General features: G+C 47.5%; 1 protein-coding gene across 4 annotated transcripts in view; it reads left to right on the forward strand.

The window, feature by feature from the left end:
• The first annotated feature begins 256 nt into the window (after positions 1–256).
• SLC25A15 (solute carrier family 25 member 15) overlaps positions 257–13821 on the forward strand; it is a 37615-nt gene continuing 24050 nt past the window's right edge. The window contains exons 1-5 of one of the 4 annotated variants that reach the window (XM_067016258.1): positions 257–444; positions 813–947; positions 1227–1334; positions 3342–3466; positions 6758–7016. In XM_067016258.1, the coding sequence (XP_066872359.1) occupies positions 3412–3466; positions 6758–7016 (314 nt within the window). In that variant the 5' untranslated portion in view covers positions 257–444; positions 813–947; positions 1227–1334; positions 3342–3411. The remainder of the gene's footprint in view (positions 445–812; positions 948–1226; positions 1335–3341; positions 3467–6757; positions 7017–13821) is intronic. The other 3 variants (XM_067016259.1, XM_067016257.1, XM_059041658.2) reach the window with 3 other exon arrangements.

Consider the following 13821-nt stretch of genomic DNA (forward strand, 5'->3'; position numbering starts at 1 on the left):
AACTAGAGGCGAGCTCACCGAGGGCCTCCGGGAACCGAGCTGCAGGAAAGCAACGTGGAGGCCGCGGCTCGCAGCCCTCCCCCCGGCCCCGCCGGCCCCTCCCGCTCCCGGCGCGCCCCCCGGCCCGAGCGCGCCGCCGCGCCGCACCGCGCCGACTTCCGCTTCCCCGGCGGGCGGGCGGCGCCCCACCCCCGGCCCCGGCCCCGGCCCCGGCCCCGGCCCCGGCCCCGGCCCCGGCCCCGGCCCCGGCCCGGCGCAGCCCGTCCGGCCGCAGGGGGCGCTCCTGAGCCCGCGGGGCCGCCAGCTGGCGGCAGTTCGGCGCGGGAGGCGGGGCTGAGGGCCGGCCAGTAGCAGAAGTGGGTGTTAAACGGCCGCCCCCGCCGCCGAGCCAGAGTCGAGAGCGGGCGGCGGAGCGCGAGTAGGACGTGGCCAGTCGGCGCGGCGGTGAGCGCAACCCAGCCGGGAGCTCTCGGGCAGCAGGGAACCTGCCGGGAGGAGGGAGAGGGAGCAGGCGAGCCGGCAGAGCAGCCGGCCTCCGCGCGCGGGCGGCGTGACCCTCCCGAGAGGCGGGGGGGTGGGGGTGGAATCTGGGGTCCCCGGCCCGCCGCACCGCACACGTGCCCGGGGACCCGCGGGCGCCGGCTTCCCGCGCTTTGCCCGGGGTTCCCCGGAGACCCTCGGGCCCCGCCGCCTCCTGCGCGCAGTGGTCACCTCCCGGGAAAGGTTGCCCTCATTTGCCCGGTCGTCGTGTCACGCCGGCTCCGCGCCGGGCGGGGAGGGCGGAGGCGCTTATGAATGGGAGACCCTCGCAGGTTGTGGCAGCGTCAGCGAACGTTTAGAGCCGGGAAGACAACAAAGTTGGAAGTCGTCTCCCTAAGCTGCCCCTTGTGCGGATCGGGATCGCGAGCCCCGGAGCAGGAAGGAGCTCCCGAGCCAGCTGTTGAGCGGTGAGGCTGGTTTGCATCCCAGCGCCCGGGCCCCACCGGCTCTGGGCGCTCGGATGGCGGGCGCCAGCTTCGGCCTTGAAGCTGGAATCTTCCGGGAGCAATTCGTGTTACCTAGTGGGGAATGCGGCCTCCTCGGATTCTCCCACACGAGAAGTTAATTTCCCGAAGGAATGAAAAAGATACATAGTCGGTGCTGTTTGTTTCTTCTGGAGTCAGACTCGGGTGTAGTTTGAAGGAAGGGTAAAGGGACGCTGAAAGGACTCCGTTTTTCTCTTCCAGTTGGTACCGAAGGCTCACGAATCAGTTTAATTAACTCAAGTTGATCTGTCTGGCTGCCACCACGCCCCATGCCTTCTTCAAGCCAAAGCTACGCGTAATTTGAAACAGGTGCCCCTTCTGAGTTAATCTTAGTTAATCTGTTAGGACTGTTAACTGTTCTAATAATTCTACAAGTAGTTATTTGTAGGAGTTGATGTGTTTCAGTTTGACTTGCCTAAAAGGGTTGAATTCGCATTGATGACACAGTACTATCTGCTGTGCCTCTTTCCTTCTAAGTTAAGAAAGAAGTGTCCACCCCCAAGGGAATGAGCTGCATTGGACGTGCCCTGTCTGTGACTCCTTTCCCCGCTTGCCTCCATTTTCCTCTAAAATGCAGGGTTGGGTGTTTTGTTTTCTCTTTTTGGCCAGGTGGGAATACTCTGCTTGATAGGAACAGACCCAAAAGGCAAGACTTGAGTTGAATCCTGTCTCTGCCATGGACTTGTATGACCTTGGACAAGTTCTTGTCTTCTTCTGGACTCAGTTTTCCATCTGGAAAAGGGAGAGATTGGGTTAGGACCCTGATATCCTTCTCTAGATACTGGATGGGCAACGTCTTATCAACCTTAGTAACTGGTACTGCCTCTCCAGGCCTATCAGGAACATAAAGTCAGTGTTTTGTACGTCTAATTGTATGTCTAATTTAGTTGCTTTATTAAGTAGTGTTCTTTTGTTGTTGCTGGTTTTAACATTTTTTGGTAAAGATTCTTGGTGTCTAGTCATTGACAACATGCTTCAAGTGGTTAAAAAACTTCTCGGTGGCTAAAATTATTCTCCGCTGCTGATGATTAGGAAGATGTTGGTATTCCTTGGTCATCCAGCCTGCCCCCCCTCCCCCCCCCCCCGAGAGGTGTCCTGACTGGGATCACACAGGTCTTCAGTGTGATGGATAAAAAGCATTCCTTGTTATTCAGGCGTCAGTCAGTGACATAGTTTGAAAATCATACAGAATTGGTTTCTGTATTGGTTATTTTAATATTCTATGTGAATGAAGCACTTCTCCTTTTCTAGTCAATATTTATTAAGTCCATGCCTTGCCAATGGTTGATTTTTGTCTAAAGGTAGAGGAGTAGACTCTGGTTTTCCCAAACTTCTAGGCTCCAGCTCAAACCTACTGAATCGACATTTCCAGGAGAGCAGCCTGGTTATTGGAATGTTTAACAAGTGTCCCAGGTGATTGTTATCAAGCAAATTTGGCGTGCAATGGACCCAGGGGTTGCTTCTCAAAATATGGTTAATAGTCAGGCATTATCAACTTCACCTGGGAGCACGGCAGGCAGGCAGCATTTCTGGTCCCACTTGAAGCCAATTGCATCAGAATCGGCCTTTTAACAAGGTCACCAGGTGATTCGTGTGCACGTTTATGGTTGAGAAGCTCTGTGAGGCCTATGATGATAGTAATGTTTGGTGCTGTGCTTTGTAGTTGTTCTAAGAATTCCTGGTGCGTGTTCACAGTTTTGTCCAATGTGGCTATTTGTGATTGCCCTCGTATTATAATGATAGTACTTTTATTATTCACCTTGTATAGACGGGGACCTCCAGCTTTAGGGGCCTAAAGGGCCACCATTACCAGTGGCAGAGCAGGCATTCAGACCCAGGCGTGTGTCACTTGGCAGAGATCCTAACCCATTCCTTTCCAGAGCTACTGTTTTGTGACCTTCTCGTAGGGTCTCAGGCTGCTGTCTGAATTTGGAACAGAGCCCAGTGGATTGATGGTTTAACTTAGGCCTCTGAAAAACTGGTTTGATGGGGCTTGGGATGTCCAGTTGGCTTGCTTATTTGGCACTCATTTCTTGAGGGTTTCAGAAAGGTTGGTTGAAGTGCCCTCACCTGTGGCTGTAGCAGTGCTACGTGAGCAAGGTTTTTGATCTGTGTGCTTGTTATGGGGAGGTGGTGGGCAGGGAGAAGGGGAGGCTGATCACTAAGCTGCCCTGACAACTCGAGCCCCCTCCTTTGGAGCAAATGTAGAACCAGTTTCCTGGTTCCCTGAGGTTCAAGTCCAGTAGCTAGGCAGCAGGCCTAGAGAAAGGGGGGCTGCAGAGGCCCGACTGATGGTGAACTCTTGCCTCCTCCTAGGGATATGAGGTGCCCATCATAAGCTCCTGAGAGCTGCCCTTCACGGAGCCCAGCAGAGGAGCGGGTAAACATGAAATCCAATCCTGCCATCCAAGCTGCCATTGACCTCACGGCAGGGGCCGCAGGTAATCCTAGAGAAAACCCGTCCTTTGTTCCTCAAATACCTTCTGCAGGTGAGTTCGTGGTGAAGACATTGCCTTTGTAGCTCCAGAAGCGACATGCTTTAACCCTGGAATGAATCCACTTAATAGAAGTGTAATACTGTGTTGCAAACACAGCAGAAGGTAAAGTAGTTCCCGCTGTATTAGAGCTATGAGTCAGGCTGGGGTGTGGGAGTGTCCCCGGTTGACAGCTGGAACACATCACAGCTCAGAGCTGAAGCCACTCGTCCATTGCCATGTGGCTGGGATATGCAGGATTCCACCCCAAGCCTGGCAGCCTTCAGAGGCCTTAGAGTACAGAAGTGACACTGCCATGCTTCCAGGGAAATCCCAGTTACCGACCGTACCCCTGCTGGGGAGACAGGGTACCCTTAGAAATGCCTTTGGTAAATCAGGCTGACTTGTGACTGTGTCTTAAAGCCCTGAAAGGAGGGGCCCCAGGATTGTCTGGGGAGTGGTGGGCGGGGCGAGTGGTGGGGCAGACTCCGGCCCCACCAGGCACCTCAAGTTCTGAGCAGCATCTGCCACCGCAGGCCACTCTTTAGAAAGGTCACCTTTATTCAGCCTGAGGCAAGTGACAGACTTGGAAGTGCCTGGGTGGTTGCTTGGTTCTCAGGATTCCTGGATGATTCTAGGGCTGGAGGAGCACTGGAATGCCCATACTTCCCAGGTGAAGACCCTGGCTTACCCTTGCCTCCCTCACCGATTCTTACATTGGGTCACCGCTCCTTGGAGTAGAGAGGCCAGGGGAGTGGGTTGCCCATTGTCCTTTTATCTGGTGGGACCTCCTGGGTCAACAGATCAAGAGCAGTCAGAGCTGCCTTCTCTCATCCTGTCGTCGTCTTTTTTTTTTTTTTTTTTTTTTTTACGTTATGCGGGCCTCTCACTGTTGTGGCCTCTCCCGTTGTGGGGCACAGGCTCCGGACACGCAGGCTCAGCGGCCATGGCTCACGGGCCCAGCTGCTCCGCGGCATGTGGGATCTTCCCAGACCGGGGCATGAACCCGTGTCCCCTGCATCGGCAGGCGGACTCAACCACTGCGCCACCAGGGAAGCCCCGTCGTCTTTTTTTAAAAATAATGTTTATTTATTTGGTTGCATCGGGTCTTAGTTGCGGCTCACGGGCTCCTTAGTTGTGGCACACGAACTGTTAGTTGCAGCGTGTATGTGGGATCTAGTTCCCGGACCAGGGATCGAACCTGGGCTCCCTGCATTGGGAGCGTGGAGTCTTCATCACTGCGCCACCAGGGAAGTCCCCCGTCGTCGTCTTTCTTGTTTTAAAAAAAAAAAAAAAAAAAAAAAAAAAAAAGAAAGAAATCGTGGGTTCAGGGAAGATGGAAGTATTTTGCCATGAACCCGAAATTGGCCAGAGTAGGTTCATGAGGAAGTCTGCAGACACTGATACGAAGTTCAGGCAAGGGCGTTCCCAGGTCAGAGGCCACAAGGAGCAGGGGAACTAAGGGCTGCTTGGACTCCGCCCCACGGCCTCTTACCTGCTGGGTACCTTTGGGTCAGCCCTTCACCTTGCCGTGGAATCAAGCCCCCCAGGCCCTGTGCACCATCCCCGAACCCTTCACCACTCCCTGCTCCCCCGCTGCCATACTGCACAGGATGCTGACTTTGGCAACAGTGGACCCCCACTTGCCTGCCTTTGGCATCCTCTTACCTTCCGTGAATGCCTGGGCTCAGTTTGTGTCTCTGCAATAGAAGGGCGTTTTACCCCATGAGGGATGCTCAGCTTTTGGAATTTTATATCCTTCAGTCAGTCTGTCGAAGATAGACTGTAGGATCTGTTCTGATAGAATTAAAATGCATCTAGGTTGTCAAAATTATGAACCCACTTTAAAAATTCTGACATTCACCTCTTCTTTTGGAATGATTATTTTTGATGTAAGTAGGATCTCATTTTATTCTAGCCCATCAGTACCTGGGAGAGAATAACTCTAATTATGGTAACATCTTATTAAATTATATTCCACTAATTCAGAACTGGGGATAGTGTGGCAAAACAAAGCAGAAATGTGTCATTGCTGTCCTAGAAGAAAGGGCCAGGGGTGATAGGGTCATGGACATCACACCTGTGCTTGCTTAAGAGATCAGTTTTCAGACTCTTTGGAAATGTCCATCTACCAATAATTCATTGGGAGTTATTCTTAACAGCCCTCCCTCCATCTCTACTTTCCACAGCTTCATTGGAGTAACTGTATTATGTCTAAGTTATGAAATTGCATTTCTGAAATATTTTATGTAAGCCTTCTCTTCAGTTTTGCTGAGGTTTTAATAACCTCATCCAATGGCTGTGTTTCCTGACACAAGCAGGGGACGTCCCGGGCCCAAGGGGAGGTGGAAGCATTCACCAGTGACAGACAGTTCCCCAAATGCTGACCCAGTTCAGGGTCTGGAGATATTACAGGGTTTATTTATAGTTCATTCTTTTCCTTAAATTCAGAATTTTTATCGAAGTAATTGAATGCAATTCAATACTTTTATTGTATAAAAGCATATAAATATATGATTTATGCTAAGCAGAGGTAAGTTTCAATCCATTTCCTGTCTGAATACAAATCATTAATTGGTAGAGTCCAAATAAGAGGTTTTCCCATAGGGTCAAACATTTAACTCCTTAGGGACTAATTAGACTCTGTTTTCTTTATCTGTGGCCTATTCCTCTGTTATTTCCCTGATAGTCATTAGGACCACTGGGCATCAGGCAAAAGAGTGATGAACACCAGACTCCTCCCTTCCCCTTTCTTTTATGTGGAGAGAGAGAGAGAGAGGGGGGGGGAGAGGGGGAGAGATAACCGCTGTAAATTAGCCACTTGTTTAGCAGCCAGTATGTTAGAGCCTTCCTAATCCTCACGCCAACCCGATAGGGAATCAAGGCTCTGAGGCCACATCGCTTAGCCAGGATTTCACAGCAGAGTCAGGCTTTGAGCCCAGGTCCCTCTGACTGATGCTCCTCAACACACGTCACACCTTCACATCCGGTGGCTTTGACTGTCAAACACACGTCCTCTCCTCTACTGAGTGTGAGCTCCTTTAGGGCTGGAGCGGGGGTGCCAGACACATGAAGGAGCCCCTAGAAGTTTTATTGGACTGAGCTAGAAGGTTTGGGGGGTTGGAGGTCAAAATGAAGTGGCCCAGAGGTAAGCCTTGCGGTGGGCTGCCTGTCCCTCATCTCCATGGGTCCTCGAGGCCGCACTCTACCGCATGGCTGTAGACTGGTGCTGGACAAGGACTCTTGTCCTGGTTGCAGGGGGCACAGCATGTGTACTCACTGGGCAGCCCTTCGACACCATGAAAGTGAAGATGCAGACGTTCCCCGACCTGTACAGGGGCCTCACCGACTGCTGCCTGAAGACCTACTCCCAGGTGGGCTTCCGGGGCTTCTACAAGGGGACCAGCCCAGCGCTGATTGCCAACATCGCCGAGAACTCCGTCCTCTTCATGTGCTACGGGTTCTGCCAGCAGGTGGTACGGAAAGTGGTTGGATTGGAAAAGCAGGCAAAGCTGAGGTGAGTTGAGGTCACTGAGACCTCTTCGTTTGAGAAACGCTTGTGTCGTCAAGATTTTTATGAGACCTTATGGAGAAGAACGTTTCCTTTTTTTACAATAACTACTTTCTTTGATTAAGAAGTCATATATCGCCATCATAGAAAACTGGGAAAACGCACATGTGTTATGCAAAAGGAGAGTTGCCCGTAATCCACCACGTAGAAACAACCACCCTCACGTTCCTTCCATTCTTCAGGAAGATGCTGTTCTTTCTTTTTTTTTAAAATTATTTTTCTTTTTTAATTGGAGTAGAGTTGATTTACAATGTTGTGTTAGTTTCAGGTGTACAGCAAAGTGAATCACTTATACATATATATATATCCATTCTTTTTCAGATTCTTTTCCCATAGAGGTTATTACAGAATATTGAGTAGAGTTCCCTGTGCTCTACAGTAGGTCCTTGTTGGTTATCTATTTTATTTATAGTAGTGTGTTTATGCTCATCCCAATCTCCTAATTTATCCCCTCCCCCCATGTTTCCCCTTTGGTAACCTGAAATTTGATTTCGAGATCTGTGAGTCTGTTTCTGTTTTGTAAATAACTTCACTTGTGCCATTTTAAAAAATTAAATTCCAAATATAAGTGATATCATATGATATTTGGGGAAGATGCTTTTCAAATGCTGCTTGTTGGTACCACTTCTCTGGGCAGAAGTGCAGAACTTAAACCATAGATGCAACTTGTGACCAGAGATTTGGGTTCCACGTCATCAGCAGAATGCAGAGTATTGGAAGAGCCAAGTTCTTCTTGAGGAAGAACTTGGAATTTTAGGAAGGGTCAGAGCATCTGAGAAGATGCAGGTGAACTTACTGTTTCATTGGTCGAGTCTGCCCCAAGCATCAGACTTGGGTGCGTACTTGGTCATCCCTTGGGTATTTATTATACTGAGACTAAAAGGAATTCGGAAACCACTGGAATGTGTAGCCTTTGCTCCTTTGAACATTGATTTATTTTATAAGTTTTCACTCTTTTAAAAAAAAATTATTTGTTTTTGGCTGCATTGGGTCTTTGTTGCTGCACGCAGGCTTTCTCTAGTTGCGTCAAGCGGGGGCTACTCTGCGTTGTGGTGTGCAGGCTTCTCATTGTGGTGGCTTCTCTTGTTGCGGAGCATGGGCTCTAGGCGCGTGGGCTTCAGTAGTTGTAGCACACGGGCTCAGTAGTTGTGGCGCACGGGCTTAGTTGCTCCGTGGCATGTAGGATCTTCCCCGACCAGGGCTTGAACCCGTGTCCTCTGCATTGGCGGATGGATGCTTAACCACTGCGCCCTCAGGGAAGTCCCCATTGATTTATTTTAAATCATTTAAAATTATTGTTATCAGCTCTGTGGTTGCAGAGGGCAGTCTTGCCTGTTGTTTTGGTGGGAATTCAAGACCCTATTGCAAATACAGGTGCCACGTGGCTAAAGTAGGTTCCTTTTGTACAGAAGTCATCTTTGGGGGTGCCTGGAGACGTGCCCGTTTATAGCAGGCATCCCATCTTAATAGATGGAACTTGCTTTTTAAAGGCTTGGGGCTGGATGAAATCCCCCAGGGAGACAGTATTTATAGGACTGAGCACAGATCCTAGGACCTTTCAGCAGGGGAGGGGTCAGGAAAAAGAGGAAGTAAAGAAATAAGCAGAAGATAAACCAGGAGAATGTGGTGTCCCGTGGTAGAGACAGACAGGAAGGACACTGCAGTGACTGTAGCTCTTTCCGCTCGAGCGAGAGACTTCCTAGCTGAGGAGACCTGGAGTTTAGGTCTCCTTCGGCATCGTTGGAGAAGGACAGGGAAGTGGGGCAACCACAGGAGATTCTGGAGCAGGTCCTGCAGTGAAGAAAGCTTCCTCTTTCACTTGGCCTAACCCAGCACCCTCATCTTATTTGAACTTGGGGGAGTCAGGAGGGAGGGCTGCAGCTTTTTCATCCTGTAGAACAGTGGTTGCTCATTACCAGTGAGCAAATGCTGCCTGAGAGCTCAAGAAGCTCTGACATGCACGTCATGCTTTCTTAGCCCTCACTGTGGTCCTGCGCGAGGATCCAGGCAGGTGATGGTATCCATTTTATAGATGGGGAAACTCTGGTACAGATACTGATGTGCTGAAGATCACTGGGTTAATAAGTGACGGAGCCAGGACTCCAGCCCGTGTCTTCACCCCCAATCCAGCATTCTTCCCACAAGACCACAGGCGGGGCCCTGGAGTACTTTGTAGGGGTCAGGTCTAGAGAAAAGATTAATAATTACCCAGAAGCAGGGAAAGGAAAGAACTGCTTGTGATCACCTGTTACGAATTTCTGCAGTGATACAGCAAATATTCTCAGTTTGAACACTCCCTGAGTAGTGCTCTCTTTTCACCTTTGGCTGGATGGGGTCTGACACAGCAGGAGTGTTTAGGAACATGTTTGTTGAGTGGGTGACAAAACAGTTGATTCTTACAAAATTCCATCTTATGCCGACTGCCATTTGAGATCCAGTTCTAAACGTTTCTACTCTAGGCACAGCCTGGGGCCCATGTCCCTCATCTCATGCACCGGTAGGTGAAAGCATTTATTAGAAAGCCAAAGTCCACTGCAGATCTCGCGGCCCTGTGTTGCCCTGTATCAGCATGCTTGGGGTTCGTTCAGGCGTTACTGCCTCTTGGATGAAACAGCTGTCTGTGTCTATCAATGCCACCTTTGTTCCAGCAAGATTGGCAAACCCTGGTCAGTGACCCTGATTGACTACGGCCTGTCAGCAGGTTGACAGAGAGTCCCAGAGGGAGGCCAAGTATGGATCTGCAGACTGGCCAAGAGACAAACCCTTTAAGCTTTGGTTTTGACACACAGTTTAAGAAGGAGTGAAGGCGGAAGGATGGAGGGGATGGCGTCAGGCACTTCCCACCCCTAGAAAGCCGCGTGCCGGTACAGTTGTGGAGCTGGCTCTCCTGGTGACCATCTGACACATCATTCTCTAAAATCGAAAGCAAGGCCACACTGCAGGCAGTGTTTTCCTCCTGAAAGAAAGCCTGCTCCAAGCCAGCTCTTCCGAGGCCCGGCTGTGTAACAGGCCGGCTCAGCCCTGGGCACCCACTTCACATCCACCTGAGGCACCAAGGCCAGACCTCCAGGGATAGGAAATCAGGACCGGGATGGTAGGCAGCCCTTGGCTTTATGCAGGCACACGTCATATAATTGAGGTTCGGTTCCGGACCATCTTGCAATTTTTTGGTTTCCCAGTGTATATAAAGCTATGTTCACACTATACTGTAGTCTGTGCCATAGTGTTATGTCCCAAAAAGAATGTACCTACCTTAATTTAAAAATACTTTATTGCTTAAAAAAAAAAAATGCTAACCATCGTCTGACAACTCAGGGTTGCCACAAACCTTCAACTTCGTTATAAAGCAGAAACTAACAAACCATTGTAAAGCAATTGTACTCCAATAAAGGTGTTAAAAAAATAAAAAGAAATTTTAAAAATGCAGTATCTTCAAAGAGTAATAAAGCAAAGTGCAATAAAACAAGGTTTGCCTGTAGTAGTGTTTGACCTCAGTTTCTATAACTATTAGTTCATTGTAACTTTTTTTATGGTTTCAAAACACTTTTTAAAGACATTAAAAAAATTTTTATTTTATATTGGAATATAGTTGATTTACAATGTTGTTTCAGGTGTATAGCTAAGTGATTCAGTTATACATATATCCATTCTTTTTCAGATTCGTTTTCCCATATAGGTTATTAAAGAATATTGAGTAGAGTTCCCTGTGCTATACAGTACATCCTTGTTGATTATCTATTTTATATATATGTTATGTATGTTAATCCCAAACTCCTGATTTATCCCCTCCTCACCATGTTTCCCCTTTGGAAACTATAAGTTTGTTCTCAAAGTCTGAGTCTGTTTCTGTTTTGTAAATAAGTTCATTTGTATCATTTTTTTTTAAGATTCCACATGTAAGTGATATCATATAATATTTGTCTTTCTCTGCCTGACTTACTTCACTTAGTATGATAATCTCTAGGTCCCTCTGTGTTGCTGCAAATGGCATTATTTCATTCTTTTTTATGGCTGAGTAATATTCCATTGTATATATGTACCACATCTTCTGTATCCATTCCTCTGTTGATGGATATTTAGGTTGCTTCCATGTCTTGGCTATTGTAAATAGTGCTGCTGTGAACACTGGGGTGCATTTATCTTTTTGAATTATGGTTTTCTCTGGATATATGCCCAGGAGTGGAATTGCTGGATCAGATGGTAGTTCTGTTGTAAGTTTTTTAAGGAACCTCCATACTGTTCTCTATAGTGGCTGTATCAATTTACATTCCCACCAGCAGTGAAGGTGGATTCCCTTTTCTCCACACCCTCTCCAGCATTTACTGTTTGTAAGCTTTTTGGTGATGGCTATTATGACTGGTGTGAGGTGATACCTCATTTTAGTTTTGATTTGCATCTTTAGTAATTAGTGATGTTAAGCATCTTTTCATGTGCTTTTTGGCCATCTGTATGTATTTTTTGGAGAAATGTCTATTTAGATCTTTCCATTTTTATATTGGGTTGTGGTGTTGGGTTTTTTGTTTTGTTTTGCAGTACGTGGGCCTCTCACTGTTGTGGCCTCTCCTGTTGCGGAGCACAGGCTCCGGACGCGGAGGCTCAGCAGCCATGGCTCGTGGGCCTAGCTGCTCCGCGGCATGTGGGATCTTCCCGAACCGGGGCACGAACCTGTGTCCCCTGCATCGGCAGGTGGACTCTCAACCGCTGTGCCACTAGGGAAGCCCTGGGTCATTGTTTTTTTGATATAGGGCTGCATGAGGTGTTTGTATATTTTGGAGATTAATCCTTGTCAGTCACTTCATTTACAAATATTTTCTCCCATTTTGTAGGTTGTCTTTTTGTTTTGTTTATGGTTTCCTTTGCTGTGCAAGAGCTTTTAAGTTTAATTAGGTCCCATCTGTTTATTTTTGTTTTTATTTTCATTACTCCAGGAATAGATCCAAAAAGATATTGCTGTGATTTATGTCAGTGTTCTGCCTATGTTTTCCTCTTCTATTATTATTATTATTATTATTATTATTTTTTTAATCTTCCCGGACCGGGGCACGAACCCGTGTCCCCTGCATCGGCAGGCGGATTCTCAACCACTGCGCCACCAGGGAAGCCCGTCTATTATTAATTTTTAAAGATTTATTATTTATTTAATTTTTGGCTGTGTTGGGTCTTAGTTGTGGCACGTGGGATCTCTCGTTGCAGTGCAAGGGCTCTTCCTTGTGGTGCGCAGATTTCTCTCTAGTTGTGGTGTGCAGGTTTTCTCTTCTCTAGCTGTGGCACGCAGGCTCCAGAGCATGTGGTCTCTGTAGTTTGTGGCATACAAGCTCTAGTTGAGGCACACGAGCTCAGTAGTTGTGGCGTGCGGGCTTAGCTGCCCCGTGGCATGTGGGATCTTAGTTCCCTGACCACGGGTCAAACCCGTGTCCCTTGCGTTGTAAGGCGGATTTTTTTTTTTTTTTTACCACTGGACCACCATGGAAGTCCCCTCTAAGAGTTTTATGGTATCCGGCCTTACTTTTAGGTCTTTAATCCATATTGAGTTTATTTTTGTGTATGGTGTTAGAGAATGTTCAAATTTCATTCTTTCACATGTAGTTGTCCAGTTTTCCCAGCACCGCTTATCGAAAAGCCTTTCTTTTCTCCATTGTTTATTCGTACCTTCTTTGTCATGGAGTAACTGAGCATAGGTGCGTGGGTTTATTTCTGGGCTTTCTCTCCTGTTCCATTGATCTATATTTCTGTTTTTGTGCCAGTACCATACTGTTATGATTACTATAGCTTTATAGTATAGTCTGAAGTCAGGGAGTCTGATTCCTCCAGCTCTTTCTCAGGATTGCTTTGGCTATTTGAGGTATTTTGTGTTTCCAGACAAAAGAAAAAATTTTTTGTTCCAGTTCTGTGAAAAATGCTATTGGTAGTTTGATAGGGACTGCATTGAATCTGTAGATTGCCTTGGGTAGTATGTCATTTTGACAATATTGATTCTTCCAATGCAAGAGCATGGGGTGTGTGTGTGTGTGTGTGTGTGTGTGTGTGTGTGTGTGTGTGTGTGTGTGTGACCATGCCACACGGCTTGTGGGATCTTAGTTCCCCAACAAGGTATTGAACCCAGGCCCTCCACAGTGAAAGCATGGAGTCCTAGACTGCTGGGGAATTCCCCTGTTTATGTCATCTTTGATTTCTTTCATCAGTGTCTTATAGTTTTCAGAGTACAGGTTTTCTGCCTACTCAGGTAGGTTTATTCCTAGGTGTTTTATTCTTTTTGATGTGATGGTAAATGGGATTGTTTCCTTAATTTCTCTTTTTGATCTTTTGTAGTAAGTATGTAGGAATGCAAGAGATTTCTTAGTAGTAATTCTGTATCCTGCAACTTTACTGAATTCATTGATGAGTTCTAGTAGTTTTCTGGTAGCATGTTCAGAATTTTCTATGTATAGTATTATGCCATCTGCATACAGTGATGGTTTTACTTCTATTCCAATTACAGTTCCTTTTATTTCTTTTTCTTCTTTGATTGCCATGGCTAGGACTTGCAAAACTATGTTGAATAAAAGTGGCCAGAGTGGACATCCTTGTCTCATTCCTCATCTTAGAGGAAATGCTTTCAGCTTTTCACCATTGAGAATGATGTTAACTGTGGGTTTGTCCTATATGGCCTTTATTATGTTGAGCTAAGTTCCCTCTGTGCCCACTTTCTGGAGAGTTTTTATCATAAGTGGGTGTTGAATTTTGTGAAGAGCTTTTCCTGAATCTATTGATG

The sequence above is a fragment of the Kogia breviceps genome, chromosome 16 (genome assembly GCF_026419965.1).
Source record: "Kogia breviceps isolate mKogBre1 chromosome 16, mKogBre1 haplotype 1, whole genome shotgun sequence".
Classification (NCBI taxonomy): domain Eukaryota; kingdom Metazoa; phylum Chordata; class Mammalia; order Artiodactyla; family Physeteridae; genus Kogia; species Kogia breviceps.